Genomic DNA, 18925 nt, shown 5'->3' with positions numbered 1-18925 from the left:
ATAGGACTCCTACACCAAACCCTTAGGAAAAAAACGCACTCAAATAAGCATCTCCAAATCTCTCTCTACATCAGTATTTTTCTCGTCTGCTTCGCTCTGTGTTGCTTTCAAAATAACTAAGACCAGTAAAAGTTTCAAGACTCTTTCTGCACCTTCTTGTTGCTGGTAACGTCCTGCTGGGTTTACAGGCGTGCGCTGCTGATGTGTAAGGCTAAAGCGGAGTTAATTCCAATGAGCAGCAGATAAGTCGAAAATAAACAGCTCTAGTGCGAAAAGATATCTTCCTGCAAGGAGGGAGCGGCAGGGATACAGGGGGAGGGAGTCTCCCGGTCCTTTGACACATGAGTGTTATGAACAGCTCGGGTCAGGAATCCTATAAAAGCCTCCAGCCAGATCTACTAATTCTACCGTCCAATTCAAGGGAAGCGCAAAACACCTTTTGGAAAGAGCCGCGAATAAACCCTCCTGCGCGGCCCTAGGGGTAGAGGAACGTGAGCCCTACCTTCGCGTCTGGCTCCCTGAGGAAATCCCGCAGGTTTCCGCGGAGGAGATCCCGCACCTCCGAGTGTCTGTTCAAACAGAGGCTTAGCCAAACTCCTGGCGAGAGCTCCCTCCCCTCCCTGGGAGGGTGCCGGAACCCTTGAATGGCAGATCTGGTGGCCCTATTGTGGAAAAGAGAGGGCTATTGCCAGGGCGGCGTCAGCAGCACGCCGGGAGCCGGCGGCCGAGCCTCGCCGGGCAGCCGGTCCCGCATCAGCGGGAGGGAAGGGCCGGCTCTGCCGCCCTGCTCCCTGAAGCTCGCCTCGCCTCCCCACCCTCCTGGCTCCGCTTGCCGGTTCCTGCTCCCTGATGCCAGCTTGAATCACGTTCCCCCCTTGTCGCTTCCCCACTCGCGCCTGCCTGCAGCGCACCTCTCCTTTTTATACCGCCTTGTTGCTCCCCGCGGGGATCAGGACAGCAGCATCTCCCCACCCCGGCGGAGAGAGGTGCGGGGGAGGCCGCGCACCCCGCCCGCCTCCCCTCCCCTGCGCTCTCAGCCGCGGCGAAGGAGCCCGGGCAGGAGTCGGGAGCCGAGATCAAAGCCGCGGGGAGAGGGAAGGGGAGGCAGGACCGAAGGGCCGCCGCAGCTCGGGACACCCCTCCCCAAGTCCTCTGCACCCCGGGCTCTCGGCGGGCGAGGGGCAGGGACCGCCATCCCCCTCCTGGCAGAGCCGTTCCTGCGGACATCCTTAGCAGGGCGGCCCGGACGCCGGTGCGGGGACACAGCATCGGCCGAGGTGGGGGAGCCCTGCGGGAGTCCCAAGGGGAGCACACGGCCCCCGTTCCTCTCCGGGCGTGGGACCATGGCGGAATCCGGGGGAAGGGGGCAGACGCCGCCGGCCCTCCGCGGCGAACGGCGAAGTCCGCAGAGCCCTGGAACGTCGGTGGGGGCTCTGCGCGGCGCCGCGGGGAGCCCCGAGCGCCTGGCAGCGAGCGGTCTCTCGCGGGAGGCGGAGAGGGACCGCCAGCGAGCTCGTTCCTGCCGTGCCTGCAGCTTACGTTACATCAGGGAACGAGAAGGAGAAATCCATTAAAAGTGCCGATTTAAAAAGCACGCAACGAGCCTCCGATTCCTACAGCAGTGGCTTTCTGTACTTCTAATAATAACGCACTTATGGCCGCACTTCTTATTTGCTATCTAAATTTAAAAAACGGTCGTTATTTGCATAACGCGATACTTAAAGAATTTCCTCTGTTAGAAAAAGCCGTTTCCTTTCTCCTGTTTCCTTTGAGCAAACGTTCCCATCACATTCGCTCTCACTCCCAAAAGGATTTTGTTCCAGCCGGTATTTCTAGACAGCAATATATGTATGTATTTCTGTGTGTATAGGGGTATGTGAATACATACGTTTCAAGAAATATAACTTCAGCTCCACGCAGTAGAAATAGCAAGTCAGATTACTACAGCACATAAATCATCTGAAAGCTTTTTCTCCTCCTAAGCCAAGATATATAACCTGTTCTAAGGACTAGATGATCTTGAAGGTCTCATCCAACCTTGAAGATTCTCTGAATCTGGGACTTTTTTTTTTAAGAATTCGTCTTTCACTGCCCGTGCCGGTTTGCGGAATAACCTATACCCCTATTCGAGGCAGGGAACCCGGGGTAAGCAGTGCGAAGCTGCCGGCCCGTCGAAGCGCAGGGGCAGCGGCCTCCGGGTAGGCACAGAAGGAGCCGTGCCGGGAACCCCATAGGGACAGGCTGGCAGCCGCCACTGCGAGGGTGCCGCGGGGAGCCCGGCCGAGAGCCAGGGCCGCCCGGTGCCATTGTCCCTGCCAGAAGCCGGGCTGGAAGCGCTCCGACGATTGCCGTCCGTGTCCTCCGTGTATTTACGGCCGCCAGTTCTCCCTGGCCTATATTTATCCGTACAATGCAATGGAAGGTCTTAGATCTAGAAATAGAAGCCGAGGGCAATAGATGGCAGGCTCGGGCTTTTTATAACTCAAAAAGACTTGTTTATTAAAGAAATAAAATGAAATTAAACAACTAAAAAAAGGAGGGGACACCCTGTCCCTCCGGCACGCGGAGCGTGTGCCATGCCCGCCGTGCCCCGCCGGCCCGGCCCCCGCCGCAGCGCCCGGCCGCTGGGCTCCGGGCTCTCCCGGGCCTCCACAGCGACCAGGGGAAAGGCGAGGTGAAGGCTACGGGGTCACCATGCGGGGAGCAGCACCCGCCAGGAGGGGACCGGGCCGCGCGATGGGCACGGGGGAAGCTGGCTGCCGGGGTATCGCCTGGCAGGAGAGCCTGCCTGCTGGTTGGCCTCGGTTTGTGTTTTGCTTGGTTGGGTATTATTTTCCTCTTCTTTTGGGGTTTTGTTGTTTTTAAAATTGAGGGTTTTACAGTCACGGCGTCCCACCACTCCAGCATCCTGCTCGGGCCCGGACAGCAGAGAACGCGGGGAGCCAGCGGAACCCGACGCGCTCCTTCACCTCAGCGCAACGCGCACGGCAGTACCAGCACCGAAGCTGCGGCGGGGTGTCGGCGGGAAGCAGTGGAACAGTCGCCTGTCCCCGGCTTCCCGAGCAAATCTCTCCGGGGAGCTCTCCTCACGGCCTTGAGCGCCGTGTGTGCGCTGGCTGGCCGCGCTTGTGCCCGCTGCAGAGAACGAGGACGTCTCTTCCCCGGGCTCACCCGCACCGTGGGGATCTACCCCGCCTCGGAGGTTTCCCCGTCCCTTCAGCCCTCGCGGGGGTTCTTCGGGCACAACTCCTGCCCCCGGCGCGGTGGTCTCGCGGTTTGGGAAAGGCGGAGAGGCGCCTATGGATGTTGCAGTCGCTCCGCGAAACCCCGATCTGTCTGTTATTAGCGAGTCTCTCTCTTCAACCATTAAGCACTATTATTATCGCTATTGCTATTAATTATCCTTGCCGAACCATGTGTCTCTCATTACAGCCCACCGTCCCCAGCCACATCACAAGGGGCTCACAACGAGCGCGGTCTGGGCCGGGCCGGGCCACCCGCCGCCGCCGCGGGGCTCCCACTGAAGGAGAGCCCCGAGCCTCGCTTGAAAATAAATCAGGGGAACCCTGGCGGTGTTAGGAAGGCAATAAACTCGTGTGATTCTACCGCGGGGTTGTAATGTGTCATCACAGGCTATGCCGGCGCCCTGGGCCTTGCAATCTACAAAAACAAGAGAGCCGGTTAGCAGAGAGAGATGTCAGGGCGGCGGGGAAGGCACGGGGGGCTGCCCTACGAGCCTATTCCCAGTGGGAGCGGGGACCGGTTGCCTCCTGCACGGGCCGCAGCCCCGCAGGTCTTCCCGGTCCCACCGTGTGTCCTTTCCCGCGGAGCCCGGGCTGGCCTCAGAAGGCCTCCGCGGATGCGGAGCGGGCCTGACGCTGGTGGGGGTTGTCCGCCCAGGGGGAAAGGGCAGAGAGGGTGAGAGGATCACTTCTGGTTAGAAAATGTGTGCAAGCAGCCCTCAAAGAGAGCCCTCATGCCACTGCTCGGCCCGGTGAGGATATACCCGCTGGAGGATGATTGTGCCACCGGGAGCGGGAAGGACCCGTGCGAGTTCTGGCAGGAGCCCGTGTGGGCGCAACGTAGCTGGGCTACGCCTGCGGCTCCCGGGCACGTCTGTATGGAGAGGACTTAATGTCCTTTTCCTGTGCAGGGGAGTCACCTGTGCCTGGGGGAACTGGGGTTGTGGAGCTGGATCCGGGGACACCTCAGCTGCAAGCAGGGGGCGAGGGACGGCGCCTGAAGGCGACCTGGCAAGCCGGGGTTTGGGAGACAGGCAGAAGTGAGTAAGGCGCCTCTACCCTCTTTTAAGTCTAGAGATGGAGGAAAGGGGTAAATAGAGCAAAGAGTGCTCAAATGACGGCGGGAGCCTAGAAGTGGGATTGCTGGCCTGACCCGGACCTCTTCCACCTCCTCTGTGCCCCCAGTCCGTAGTCACTGTCCGTCTTAGGGTCTCCCTGGAGACACGGTCCTATAGCTGTCCTTGCCTTTAGGACTAACGCATGGAGAATGAGACCCCGTTAGCGGAGACGCGCTCCGAATCTAGGCCGGGGCAGCCCCTCTGCCCACGCAGAGATCACCGGGAGGGAAAGGAAGAGCTTTCATTTTCACCTTCTCTTCTTGGGAAAACCTAGGGGGGGCTATTTGTTTCATTGTTGAATTTTTCTGTTTGTTTTTAGGGGGGGCTGTTTGTTTGTTTTGCTTTTCCCTAACTGCCCCGATACAGCGGAAAACTCCCGAAGAAGCCTTTTCAAGCCACGGTCGGAAACGACATGAGAAGCGCCCCCGTTCCCGGCTGTACTGTCGAGCGCCAGCGCGAGGGAGTGTCTTAATTACCGCTAATGACCCACGGAGGGGATGCGAGGGGGTTATCTGCAGCCGGGCAGAAATCAATTAGGGGAGTGGCAATTAGGGAAGAAAGTGAGAGACAGGAGAGGCCGTTACCGCGAAAAGTGATGATTTCGGCGAAATTTTCCAGAAATTCTTTCTGCAGAAAACGGTCCCCGCGGAGAGTACATTGCACAGCCTGGCGCTCCCCTCTTTCTCTTTCTGTCCCGGTTTCCGCGGAATTCCCCGCATTGCACAAGAGCTAACGCTTTGCGGGAGCGCATCGCCCGCAATCCGAAACTATGATTACGATCACAGCTAAACGGGACACTGGGGAAGGGCGGCTTCCCGCGGGCATCGCGGGCTCCAGACCCGGCTGGGAATGAAGATACTCGTGGGGCACGGCGGCCTCCGCTGCGGCGAGAGGGGGCTGCGCTCCGGAGCCGGGCAAGGTCTCCTTGACCCCGGTAGGGTTTATCCTGCCAGGCAGCCCCCCCCCACATTCCCGGGAGGTCCTTCCCAGGCCCGGGAGTCTCCCGCTTTCGCCTCCGGTGCTTCCCCGCCGCACGCCAAGGACTCACCGTAACAGGAGACCTGCAGGGCTCCGTTGTGGCCGCTGCTCTCTTGCAGCTTGATGTTGCTGTCCGGGGGGGTTTTGCAGGGGCCTCGCTGCATATAGAGGTGCGGCGGCTGCTGCTGCGGAGGGTATTTGTTAAAGGAGGCCGGAGACCCGGCAGAGCCGGGAGCCTGCACGCTGCCATCCAGGGACTGACATTCTTGCTGGCTGTAGCGGCTCCGGCACTTAGTGCTGCTGTCACCAAAGCCTTGTCCTTTGCTGGCCAGGAAAGTAGGGCTGAACTTGTCACTTGCTTGAAATGCCCTAAAAGGCGAGGAGCCTTCTGTGTCCTGGGAGGCTGCGTTGTAGTAGGAATCCATGGCAGCCGGATCACAATAAGAAACACAAGTATCAGCATTCATTCCTAAAATTAAAAGGCCCGAGTGCCCTTAATGCGCTTGGAGGGGCACCAGGAGCCACTCGTTCTCTCTCCCTCTCGCATAGACACACACTCACAGCTGGGCCGGGAAGCTCTAAGAGGATTCAGATGTTTGTGAAAGCTGACCAGATCTCCAAACCCCCTTAAGTTCTCGCACAGTAAAAGGGGTCTTTTTCTTTCCCTCCCTCCCTCTCTCACATACGCTTGCCCTCCGTGTCTCCCTCCAAACTACACTCTAAAGAGGTTCTTCTCTGCGCTTCCCCCCCCACCACATTGGAAAAAAAAAAAAAAAAGAGAGAGAGAGGGAGACCTCTCCCCCAATTAATATGTAGATGATGACAGTAGAGGGGAGGGGGCCTAGGAAGGGGTGTGTGTGTGTGTGTATGGGGGTGTGTGGAAGCAGAGGGAAGGTGTAGGTCATATCTTTTGCGTTAAAAAAAAATAAAAATAAACCAAACCAGAAAAATAAACCAGCCCCAAAATTTTTATGATTATAAACCAGAAAATCAAGCAGATGATACAAACTCCACGAAGAGATGAGTGCGGGATCCGCGCCGGCGGAAGCGCCGGGGACGATTTAATGGTCGTGACACGCTCTGTTCACTCCGGCTCTCTGCTCAGTGCCCCAGCTGTGGGGACCCTCGCCTCTGCGACCCCCTTCTCTCTGTTAAAGGCAATACGGATTTTCCCCGCAGCTATCTGCCTTTAAGCCTCCCCACTCCCGTTAACCCCTTCAGGGCTGACAGCTCTGCCAGCGCTGCCGTGAGCCGTTTTTCTACTGTGGCACGGAGGTGCCGCGGTCACGCCTCACAGAGCCGGGCGAGCTCTCCGTCGGGTCTCGCCACACGTTTACGATGGTCATTATTTATTTACCTCTAAAAACGTGCTCTCTTCAGGTGTAAAACTACTGGATCCAAACGGGAGGGCAGCAGGGACGGATTTTAACAGGGTCACCAAGCACACAGAATTGGATCAAGCTTCTGGGATTGCCAAGGGACAGAGGCTGGCAAAGGGACAGAGAGGCTGGCAGGAGCCCTTTTTGGTTTGAGGGGTCAATTACAAACCAGAAAGAGCTTAAAAATAAATCAATACTCACCTTTCGTCGTCCTTCTCTACCCCCTCCCCACCTCCCATTCAACCTGATTCCCCTCCTCCCCCAGTTAACTCCTGCTACCCCTTACTTACTCTTACCCTGCCTTCCTCCCATCCCCACATCTGGTTTCTATTGCTCACTTACCTTGAAGTTTTCAGTAATAAAGATATTACGCAAACTAAATCCACAGTTCTTCGGAAGAAAAAAGAAAAGAAAAGAAAAGAAAAGAAAAGAAAAGAAAAGAAAAGAAAAGAAAAGAAAAGAAAAGAAAAGAAAAGAAAAGAAAAGAAAAGAAAAGAAAAGAAAAGAAAAGAAAAGAAAAGAAAAGAAAAGAAAAGAAAAGAATTTAACAAAAGAAAAGAAAAGAAAAGAATTTAACGAAATAAAAGAAAAAACTAGTAACAGAAAGGGAAGACAAGAAGAACCTTAACCCCGTCGGGAGCGCGGGCCGCAGCGGAGCCGGCTGCGGGCGGGGAGCGGGGCCACCGGCTGCTGCTCTGGGCTCCCAGCGGGCTCCCGCCGGGGTCCGAACCATGTGTGCTCCCTTCTCCCGAGTAGCTTCCCCCACCCCGTGCAGAGCGGGGGGGACTCGTGGCTTTCATCTGTGTATGTGTATATCTGTGTTGGGGGGGAGCGGGATGCGGCTCAAGGGGGAGCGGGACGGCAGAATGGGAATGTGACCTCCGAGACGACGGCTCGGGAGGGGCCCGTGGCCACCGCCACCCTCCAGGCCTTCGCTCCACGAGCGAGACCGGCACCGCCGTTTTCATTAGCTCGGATATGACAAGAATAGACGCCCACCCCTCGCCCCCCAGATGCAGAATGGATTTCTAGCGACGTCGTCATTAAAAACAGCCAGAGACGGATTCATTTATGAGATTTTAAACCATTTTGCGAGTTTCCCTCAGAGCAGGGCTGGGCTCGCTGAGTTTTCTAGTCCAAGAAAGCTTTCAGCGGATTTGCCTTCCTTATTACCTCTACTTAATTATTTTCTCGTCCTTTCTTTCTCCCCTCCCAAACTCACCCACCCCACTGCAGGCCCCATTCTTTCCCTCGTCCACGACATAATAAAAACCAAACCAACTCAATGCATAAAAGCCTTATTAAAATCCGCTTCGGGGCGGCCAAGGGAGCCCGCGTACTGCCGGTACCGGCAGCCTGCGAGCGGCTCCGCCGAAGGGCAGCTGCCCTGGGTACCGGGAGCACCTCAGCTCCCGCATCCCCAGCTCCTCTGCAGCGGACTCGCAGCGTCACTCACGGTGGAGGGGCGCTTTAAATACGTGTTTCCCAGTTCCTTCTCCCGCAATTTCTTGGGGGAACGAAAAAGAAGCCTGAAAGAAATGATGTGAGGACAGTTCTCGATCCTACAGCATTATACACGGCCTCGGGATTTCTCTTCGGCAGAGTTAAACAACAGCAAGAGCAAAAAACTAAAGGGAGAGATTTGGGGAACGGGCAGGAGATTATAAACACACACACACACACGTATATATATATATATATATATATATATATATATATATATATAATTTTTATTCAGAAACGCTGCAATGCACTGGCTCGCAGAGGCAGTTCAGCGTGGCCGACCCGAAAGAGAGCTGCCCATGTTTCTTTGGTCAGAAGTGTCGGCTAGCCCCTCCTTGCATTAAATTGTAACGAAAAATCCATTAACTTCAAATCAGTGCTAATCCGCAGCCCTCGGAAAGGACCGTAATGGAACCCTCTATCTAAGAACCAATTTTCATCCCTAGAAGCGGAAGGTTAATTCGGGAATCGTTACCGGGGGAAAGGATGTGTGCAAGTACCTGGCGATCTAGCGGGCGTGGGGGGGAATAACCGGGAAATCATTTTTCCTGACTGTTTTCGTTTAGCTGGACTAGGTTTGGCGTGCAGTTCTCTCAGCAAGTGTGACGGGGGATTCCCCTCGGCCCCCGTTAGCCAGGAGCGGAGCCTTGCGAACACACAAGCACACAGGGAGCCTGTAGCCGCCCTCCCGTTAAACGAGGCGATGGACCTGTGTGTCACGGTGCTGCCGGGACGGCCGTGTCCATCCGGCCGCGGCGTTCTGCCTGCCCGGTCTCTTCGCATTCTCGACTGCGGGACCAGGACCCGCAGAGCAAGGGCGCAAAGGGACGCGCACCATTTGAAACACGATCTCATCATTTTTCCTCTGAGTGACCCCAAACCTGCCCTGTCCCTGCATGAAATGCATCCAAAAGGGAAGGGAAAAAGAGAGGCCGAAAGGTTTGCGCTCCGTAGGAGCCGTTTGCCAAATACATGTGTACATGGGCTTTATATTGAGACAATTTTCAGGTATGGTCTCTATTGGTTTTGGAAGAGGTCACTCCCGAGGGTCCCTTCTGCCCCAGAGCTGCGGGAGCCCATGTGAGAGCCAACCGGTCCCGCCTTTATGGACGGCAGCTCACACCGACCGAGTAATAGATGCGGGAATCGTCAGGAATCTGCAGTTCTGGGCATTCCAGCTGTCCCTGCCGGCGACACCCCAGGGAGAAGGGACAGCGCAGGACAGCCCTGACTAGCTTGTTTCCGAGGAGCTGTTTCCTTTCCGCCGAGGCAAGGGCGGGCGTCACTCCCGGGTGGGGACCCGGAGCAAGGCGCAGGGGATGGCGGGCATATCCTGCATTTCGATTTCTGGAAGAAAAATAAATCTTTATTTCCGTGTGATTTAAACACTCAGACTTGTGTTAAGTCCAGGGAAAAGGCAGAGGTTTCCTCTGGTCCCTGCACACCGGGCGCAGCAGCTCAGGGCTGCGAGGAGCGGGCAGGCGGGACGGCTGCTGGGACGAGCCCGGCTCTCGCAGGAGGCCGGTGGGGGAGGAGGCAAGAACGCTCTTCCCCGCTTTCCCAGTCACCATCGAGGGAAACCCCCGGCTTGAGGGGACCCCTCAAGCCTCCGCCGTCCTCCTGGTATTCCCGATGGCTGCAGCCAGAGAGAGCGGCGGCGGGATGGCTGAAGAGAGTCACTGCAGGAGTCGGGGGTGCCGGATCCAGCACCCCAGAGTAAATACTTCGGTTTAGGGAGCGGGATCATTTCACTGGAGAGGGGGATGGAGAGAGGGGAATCTTTCACACCGTTCTCTCCTGGCACTTCGACTGAGCCCTGCTTATGAAAACTGTTTCGAATTTGTTTCCCGAACGGATTGGTTTGTGTGGTCACTTCAGACTTGCGGGCTCCTTTTGTACTGGACCGAGATCTGAAGGCGACTTATTTATAACACCACTGCAAGGGGGGAGTGAAGGGAAAAAAGTACTCGTGCTAATCTCCCCTAACATTTTTTTTTTACCAGTGGGATGAAGGCTGCATCTTTATTTCAGGAGTGGAGCTTGCTTAGTGACCGTCCGGCCGATACCTGCCGCCTTGCGCTCTGGCTCCTGCTTGCTGCCGGGCACCGGCTGGGGCCTGAGCTGCACGGTGAGGGGGCTTTGCTGTCCTGCCTTTTGAGCCTTTCCTCGGGAATAAATATCGAATGTTGTTAAAACACGTTCCTAGTGTAACGAAAACGCTTACGGAGAACTGAAGCTGACCCGCTCCCCTCCTTTCCGGGAAGAAGGAAGGACCAGGCTCCGATGCTGGCCAGGCTAGCCCCTGCCTCTCTGGGTTTGTGCGGGCAAAGCTTTTTCATCCACCTCCTTAGATCCCGCCCCACTGCGTCTTACAGCTACCTCAGCAAGAGTGCTCCGCTTCCCGCAGGCTCCCACCCCTCAGCCCGCTTTTCGGCCGTGGTCCCACAGCCGCGCCGTCCGCGGTCCCACAGCCGCGCCGTCCGCGGTCCCACAGCCGCGCCGTCCGCGTCTCTCGGCCCCACTCCGCAGCGCGGCCCGTCCTGCTGCTCCGGGGACGGAGGGCACCATGAGGATCCACATGGCCTCCTGTGCCTGTGTATCTGTATGTTGTCACCAAAGAGGGCACCTGCTTGGTCTCTGGGACGCTGGGTGAGGGACCCGCCGGACCCAGGCTGCCGCCGGTGCCGGTCTGCGGACTGAGCAGCTCAGGATGGGGCCCCGGTGCCCGCTCGGGAGGTGGAGGCGAGGCGGAGGTCCCCAGCTCTCTCCGTGCGGGACACAAGGGGAGGCGGCAGGAGGGGGCCAGAGCCGCCATGGCCTGCTCTGCTCGCATGGCGCCGGGGTCCCTAAGATGCCTTAGGGGACTGCTCTGGGCCGCAAGGGCTTTCCAGACAAGAATAGTGTTCCTTTCGTTTTTATTTTAATTTTTAAATTTTGTTTTCTTTTCTAGGCAGTGTGGAGCTCGCGCCCAGCTGCGTGCAGCGAAGAGCATTTATGTACCCGGTCCTGCACGCAGACCCCGGGGCTGCCACGGCCGGAGAAGGGCGGCTGGGCCCATTCCGCGGCGGGCTATGCCCTGCGCTGTCCAGGTGGTCAGCGGGGCCCGGGGTCCCCGGAGCAGCAGAAACCCCTTGATCCCGTCCTTTCCCCGGTGTTCCCAGAAATACATGGAAAATCACCTCTTTTGGCATCTCGCTCGCGGGGCCCCGGGTGACGCCAGTATATGAGGACCAATGGGAAGATGGAGCAGGGGCGGCCCCCGCACCCCGTTCCGCACCCCACTCCACCTCGCGTGGAGCGCACCCAGCTGGCACCGTGTCCCGGTCCGGGCTGAGCCGGGTCTGAGGACCACAGACTGGCTTTGGCGGTAAAGCCGGGCTGAGTTAAAGCCGTGCCGCTCACTTCGTCCCGCTTCCAAGCACCCCCGACAGATCTGGGATGGTCGGGGGAGGGTGTCTATATTGAATCCCAGGTGGCTGTCGGTAAATTCCTTCACGCGGAGAAATATGCACTTGTTATTAATTTGCTCGATACTTTCCTTTTGCGTGTGACCTTGCCAGCACTGGCTCTAAAATCAGGGGCTATTTTTTGCGTAAGTCAGAAGTTCGGGCGCACTGAAGTCAGGGCGACTCTGCCTTCAGGGGAAGCGGTGGTCCCCTGGACTGTAACGCCGAGATAGCGGCCGAGCTTGCCCGGCGGCTCCTGCCAAGGGCTCCGCGGGAGAGCGCGCGGCAGCACCCACGGGAGCTGAGGGACGCGGAGGGCCGAGCGGCTCGGCGGGGCAGCAGAGCTCCAGGGGTGCGCACCGCGCTCTGGGTACCGCCCTCCTGTCCTGGGAATGTGCTACGGGACCAGGCGTCCGGGCTCTTGGTCCCAGGAACAGGACAAGGACTGCCCCCGACACTGGTGACCTTTTGAGGCCGGGGCCGCGATGCGCCGCGGGATAGGCATTTCCCCTTGGGCTGCGTCAGCCTGTGAATGTCCTCCTTGCCCCGCGCTTGAAACAAAGAGGTCAGGGAGGAGGGAGCTCCAAGCCGAAGGCACCCCGCGGCAGTTGGTGCACCTGTCAGCGCGGCGAGAGCGGCTCTCCCTGACCTTTACGAGCAGGGCAGAGCTGGGACAAGCCGCGGCGGCGGGGGCGAAGGAGAAGAGACGGGGACACGCTGGGGCAGGGGAGAGGTTGAGCGAGAGGGAGCTCGCCCCCCGGTCCGTCACGCCTGGTGCTGAGACCCGGCCTCGCCGCCCAGGCCGCGGGGACGACGCTGGCCCAGTCCGGAGACCCGTCTCTAGCATCCCTTGGCGAACAGCAGCTGGTGCCTGCTGCCAAGGGAGGATGAAAAGCTCTCCCAGAGAAGCGTGGATGCTTTTTATTGCAATTATGAGGCAAGGGCAAGGCGGCTCCAGGTCTGGGAGAGGGGAGGCAGACCTGCGCCCGTTCCCGCACTCTACAGTGCTCTGCTGGGCGCCCCTGAACCTTCGGGCTGCCGCGACGGAGGGATCGGCTTAGCCGCCCCGTCCCCTGCCCCTGCCCCGGTCCTTGAATTTCGTTTGCTCCTCTCCTTGTCTTATTCTCTGGTAGATATTTCCGGGGTTGTTTGTAACAAATGCACCTTTCTCATTGCAATGTCCAAGCAGCTTCCTTAAACCAAGTGTAAACCAAAGGAAAACAGATCTTCCCAAATAAAGCAACTCTTGACCCAGAACTGGGAATTATAATCATGACGGTTTTTCTTTTTCTGGTAACAATTGCGTACCAATTACAGGTATCACAGCACAATGTTCAGCGGACAGTGCACCACACACAAACTTATTTTCCTTGTGATTTGCGCCAAAATTTGCTGCCCCAGCACGGTTTAAGTGCTCAGGAGGATGGCTAAATGCGCTGCGGAACTTGAGCTCCTGAGCTCCTGGCCCGGGTGAGGAGCGTCCGCGCTGGACTCCCACTCTTGCTCCAGGGCCACGGCAGCGGCTTTCTCCCATCCTGCTGCTCAGAGCGCTGTTTTCCAAGGCAATGGTGCCGGAGGAAACCCCCTTTTATCCGCAGGTTCATTCAAGGAGGAGTACAGGAAGGGGAACGTGTGCTTTTTTGGGGGGCTTAGGCAAGCCCTGGAAAAGTCCCTTCCAGAACTGTCCCGAAGAGGGAAGGGAACAGGACAAAGGGGATTTGCAAATAAAATCTTCGGCTTCTTTGCACGGGGTCTTCTCTCGGACACTCCGCAGTCGCCCTTGGCAGCCGCAGGCGCACAGCGCCCGGCCCGAGGGCTGCTGGCCCCGCCGCAGCTGCCCGGGGGCTCAACTTTCAGCTACGGCCGGGTCTCGCAGCCGCAGTGGCGGGATCTCTGAGTAGATGTGATTCCTAGCAGGGGCTACATGCTGCTCTTCCAGTCTCCTGGACCATAGATATGACCCCTTCTTTCCTGTTACTCGTTTGCTTGTTTATTTTTTTAAGCCTTCCAGGAATGCTGCTATTCCTTATTTTTATTTTTTTTTTTAACTTGCAAAAAACCCTATCAAGGCTTATTGTGTCAGAGCCATGTCTAATTAAGGGGGAGTTGATTCACAGGGTTCGAAAATTCCCTCCACAGGATGGTCCAGGACTGGTCTTCCAGAGAGCACCCAAGATATTTTGCAAGCAGCGGAGCAGGCTGAGGAGATGCCTGCCTGCATAGACATCTCACGACGATGTCACGTCCTTGCTTTAAAAGTCTCACACTGAGGGAAGCACCCCTGATTTAAGGTAGAGAAAATGAGTCTCAAACTTTGATTGCCCAAACTCACACTCAGCCACAATATCTGCTGTCCACTGGATGCTGGGAAAGAGTCCAGGAGTCCTGTGGGTCTCTGCCCCTTCCTTCAGTGAGCAGCTCAGCAGCAGCAGCAGCATCCCAGGTGAGTGGCATGGCCAGCCTCTGAATTTCAAGGAAAAGTACCTTATCTACTGACAGACACAGGGACACAAGTGACTGGCATTTCTCCAGGTCCTGAGCTTCGTCAGCTTTCCCTGGAGCCCATATTAAGTACTAAGTTAGCAACCTTGGTGAAGTGCACCCAAGTCTCCAAATTGCATGGTGACAACCTTGCCCAGTCACAGCAACAGACCTCTGCCCAGCTGCCATCCTCAGCTTTTAGGGGTCATCCACTCATGAAAACTTCTGATCAGGACACACTGCTGCCAGGGCACAAGAGAAGGTCACTGAGAAAGTCCGAAAAGGAACAGTGTTTGAATGACATCACAAGGAAATTTGCTACCAAAGCAGGAGCAATGGCAGTCTGACCGGCTATTTTTGGTGGCTTAAAAAGCAGAAGGACAAAAAGAGGGAGTAAACCCAACAGCAACAACAATAACAACAAAGAATCATAGAATGGTTTGTGTTGGCAAAGACCTTAAAGATAACCCAGTTCCAATCCCCCTGCCATGGGCAGGGACATCTTCCACTAGAGCAGGTAGCTCAAAGCCCTCAAACCCTGGCCTGGAACACTTCCAGGGATGGGGAATAAATATCTTCTCTGGGCAACCTGTTTCAGTGCCTCACCATCCTCACAGTGAAGAATTTCTCCCTAAAATCTAACCTGAACCTACTCTCTTTCACTTTAAAGCCATTCCCCCTTGTTCTATCACTACATGCTCTTGCAAAAAGTCCCTCTCCCTCTTTCCACTTTAGGTACTGGGAGGCTGCTGTAGTGAAGCAAAGGCAGAGTCTCCACAGCCATTACAGTCTGTGATGGAGAAAGCCTGTGGCTGTGCTGATGCTAGGATGGGGTGGGAGGACAGTCAGACAGACCTTTCCCAAGTTTAGAATGACAGTCCAGTCAGCTGAGCCCCGGGCCCACCTGTGTCCTCCCTGCTGCTCAGATTTATAGAGTGCAACATTTTAATAAAAAACACACACACCTCTCCACTTTGGTGCATTAAGAGATTTCTAGCAAAACACAGTAATGTTGCTATAAATTTCCCTCCCAGCACCCTCACAAGTAATAACTCAAGCCCCAGCATTTTGCATTTAATGTTTATTTTGATGGCTGCATTCCAGAAAGAAAAGGGAAAAAGAGGCAAAATCTACTCAACCACTCTCCCCGTTGCTATTAGCCTGATGTTTTCAATAAAATTTAGTGCAAACTGGGAAACAAACACTTGGAAAAAGAAAGGAGGAAAACAAGCACATTTGGGCAAAATTCTCCTAGACATCTGCCAAAGCCTGTGTTCAAATCCTGGCTTAAATTAAAGATGCCCTGCCATGGGTTCTCATTATATTCCACTCCCTTGGCATGTTTGAACAGCACCCCAGGGAGCCATACCTGTGTTAAACAAGGTTCAGTGGTGGGATGCTCTGAAGGACTGAGACATATGGAGGCTTAAGGTTGAAATGGCCAAGTCTGGAAGCTAAAGGCTGAAGCTTCTTGGCCAAATAATGCAGGGCAGAATACTAGGAGTGCTGCCAGTCATGTTTGAAGTATGTATCAGAGCTATTTAAAGCTTTCAGAGCACCTGCTTTTCTGTGAAGCCACCAATCCTTCACGTGCACCAGCACTAAGCCCACATTGGCCACTGAAAAAGGACAAAACCACGCAGGCAGATGGTGATACGGCCAGAGAAGCCATGGGCATTTGCTTGACGACTTCTGACTCTGCTGAGAGCAGCTTAAACCCTTATGTGATGGTGAATATTTTCGCAGATGCAGTTTAAACGTTTGATTGCTTACCCCAAAGTAGTAACCCTTGTTCTGATGTGATTAACAAAGATGTGCTGAGAGCAGCAGCACTACACAACCAGGTTGCTCACTACTGAGAGATGTGTCCCAGGCCCATGGTGGGACATGTGCATGCATGGGCTAATCATGTAGAACTGTACATCCAGAGCATGTGAAACACATCTTTGTGCATCAGACCAGGAGAAGCCAATGGGTTCCAGGAATTACCAGATTTAAATGTCGTAAAAGCTTTTGGTTACCCATTCTCCAAGGCACCCTTCACCTTGCATTTCCTGTCTAGTACCTCAGACACATACTGGTATGGCTGTGTCTCTGCCTTGAGGTGTGTATGAATCTAGCTGTGGCTAGACCTGAATTTTTCAGATTTCCTTCTCTCCTCAGATCACTCTCAACCCCAAGCAGATTCAGAGACTGACCATACTGTGATGTTTCACTCAACCACCAGTGCCTGTACACACTTCCTTGGAACAAATTCCATTGGTTCATGAAGGCACCACCAGCTCAACCAGCTTTCCCTTTTCCATGGAGTATCTCTGATCGCTGAGTACTTTTATGTGGCATTCACTTCCTCCCATTTTTCAACAGCGATATCAAAAAGATTCTCTGCTCTGGGTCAAGGGCACCAAATCCACCAAACAGTTCTGCTGTGGTGGCACGCAGTTTTTGCATTCAACCTCTTTTTGCATTCAGGCCATATGTCTCTTGAGTTCACATCCAAAACTTGAGGCTTCTGTGTTTGGCTTATGATATGAGATTCATTGGGCAAGTGGTATATAATAAATTAGATATTTTGGTCAGGACTTCCATATGTGGAAGAATCTGTTATTGCACACTAATTCTTACATTTTGACATAAATGACCAATTTGTAAGTGTTCGCAATACCCAGATTCTCCCAAAAGGGACTTCATGCTGTCTGACTCTGAAATTTCCATGCCATATGGATGAACCTCTGCATTGAATCCTGTCATCAAAGGCAAAAAACCCAAATCATAGAGAGACAAAATATATTACTCTTGCCCATGGCATCTTGCAGTGTGCCTCTGTTTTTTTCAGTGGTATAAAATGAGCATCAAGACTTCATCCTGAGCACACTGGTCAGAATGAAGCTGTCACTGCCTGTACAGGTCAATAAGGTTTTTGATCTCCCTCTTTGAGCTAATGTGATTATTTCTATCTGAATTATTCCTAGTCACACATGTCATGAGTGCATGAGGCATGCGCATGACTGTGAACTCATGTCTACTTTACTGGAAACAAAAGGCTCATGGCAATGGTGAGCTGCCCACCAGCAAGCACTCTACTGACAGGAATGGGAACAACTCTCAGCTGCTTGCCAGTGAGTGATTTGCTGCCAGAACATGGCTAGAAAATGTCAGATTTTTCCTTACTTCAAGTTGTTTGCTCTACTGGCTTCAGAGTGGTTTCAATGAGGATTACACTAATTTTACACCTAGAAGCTGGTCCTTTGCTTTTTTTTCACCCTCCTTTTGAACAAAGATTTAATTAAACAGCCTACAGCTCTGTGGGGCAAATTTTAAATATTCTGGTAAAACAGTATTAATCAAACATACCTTTGTTATTACCTGGAGAACATCCGCTCAGTGAACAGTATTTGTGACTTTTTGACTCCTTTTAAGAAATGCATCAGTCTGTGACCCCATGGGTCTGAAATATGAACCTGCTGTTTCTAGAGGGGTTAAGGCACATCTTTTTACTTCTTATATTTTCCCATCTTCCTTCCTAGTAGAACTGTCTACAACAACCTTAGTGTACTGAATACCCAGGACGGTTTTTCACCTCACAGAAACTGACATGGCTCTGACGGCATCGTGGCAATTCACACAAGGCATTTGTCTCTTCAGTATTTGTCTCAAGTTAAAAAAAAAATCTATTTATGTTTTAAAAAAATAATGCTATTCAGAAGGAGGGCAGCTTGGGTTTGGGTTGATTGTACTTCAACAGTCAGAATAAGTAAAACTTCCAGCCAACCTGGACAAAAGTAGAGAGTTCAGTCGTGTGTCCCTCTGATTTCTTTTTTTATACAACACACAACACTGAAAAATATTGGAAAGAGGTACAGTAGTTCCTCTTCAAGGCCTCAAACAGCATGAGGGAAATATATTCACTAAAAACCTTAAATTGACCCACTCAGCTGATAGCCAGTTCCAAGAAAGTCAGCAATTTTTTTTTTTCCTTTTTACCTTGGTTAATATTATTTTTATAAGGAGAATGGGAATAAAAGTTCACTCTGGATGACTGGCATGATTTACTTCAACTGCATCAGCACTCTCCCAGGTCATATTTGAGGCAGTTTCTTGGTGATATTTCCGGGAGGGCAATGGAGTTGTGTGATGTTATTTAAACAAAACAGAAAGCTGAAATATGATTTTTTAGGTTCCTTGAGGGACAAGAAGAGATTTGTTTTAAAAACCTTCAGTCACCTTAAATCCATAAATTTATTTTACCTTGGGACAAGCAGCAAAGATGAGATCACTGAACTGCACAGATGAACAGAGACCTCACAGATACCAAAGAAACATGAATCCGGTTACTTGCATGGCTGAGGATGAAACAGAGCTCCATCCATTGCTTTGTGTCCAGTTCCTCCTCTCCAGGGATATAATTTCTGTGTTACCCTGGGTGCAAGCCTTGCAGGTGGAGTCAGTGCCCTGGCTTTGGCAACTACCCAGGAAACCTGGTGCAAGAGGCAGTGGGGACGATTTGGTGGTGTCTTCTTGGACACTTGACCCTGACCTCTGTTTCATACCTACATGTGACAAGCTGCTAAGCACAGTCCTGGTTTGCTATCAGAAGCTATATGGGGTTTGCTGAGCTGAGCCTTCTGGACTGCCCTCTGAAACCCCTAAATAAACTATAGCAGGAAAAGAAAAATGCTGTGGGTATGACTGGGTCTGCACAAATGTCCTTCTTTGAGTGGCAAGTGTGGCTGTGGGGAACTGAATTTACCTGGAGATTAAATTAATCCCCTGGAGGA

At 53.8% G+C, this 18925-nt stretch overlaps 1 protein-coding gene across 2 annotated transcripts in view; it reads right to left on the bottom strand.

Annotated features, from left to right (window-relative positions):
• ALX4 (ALX homeobox 4) overlaps positions 1-5805 on the bottom strand; it is a 44528-nt gene extending 38723 nt beyond the window's left edge. For both annotated transcript variants that reach the window (XR_008437707.1, XM_053981373.1), the window contains exon 1: positions 5409-5805. Coding sequence is in view for 1 of the 2 variants with exons in the window: in XM_053981373.1 (XP_053837348.1) it covers positions 5409-5805 (397 nt within the window). In the remaining variant the exon portion in view is untranslated. The remainder of the gene's footprint in view (positions 1-5408) is intronic.
• Between the last annotated feature and the right edge of the window lie 13120 nt (positions 5806-18925).

This window comes from Vidua macroura, chromosome 6 (genome assembly GCF_024509145.1).
Source record: "Vidua macroura isolate BioBank_ID:100142 chromosome 6, ASM2450914v1, whole genome shotgun sequence".
Taxonomy (NCBI): Eukaryota; Metazoa; Chordata; class Aves; order Passeriformes; family Viduidae; genus Vidua; species Vidua macroura.
The sequence above is the reverse complement of the archived record's forward strand: the minus strand, read 5'-3'. Positions and strand labels throughout refer to the sequence as shown.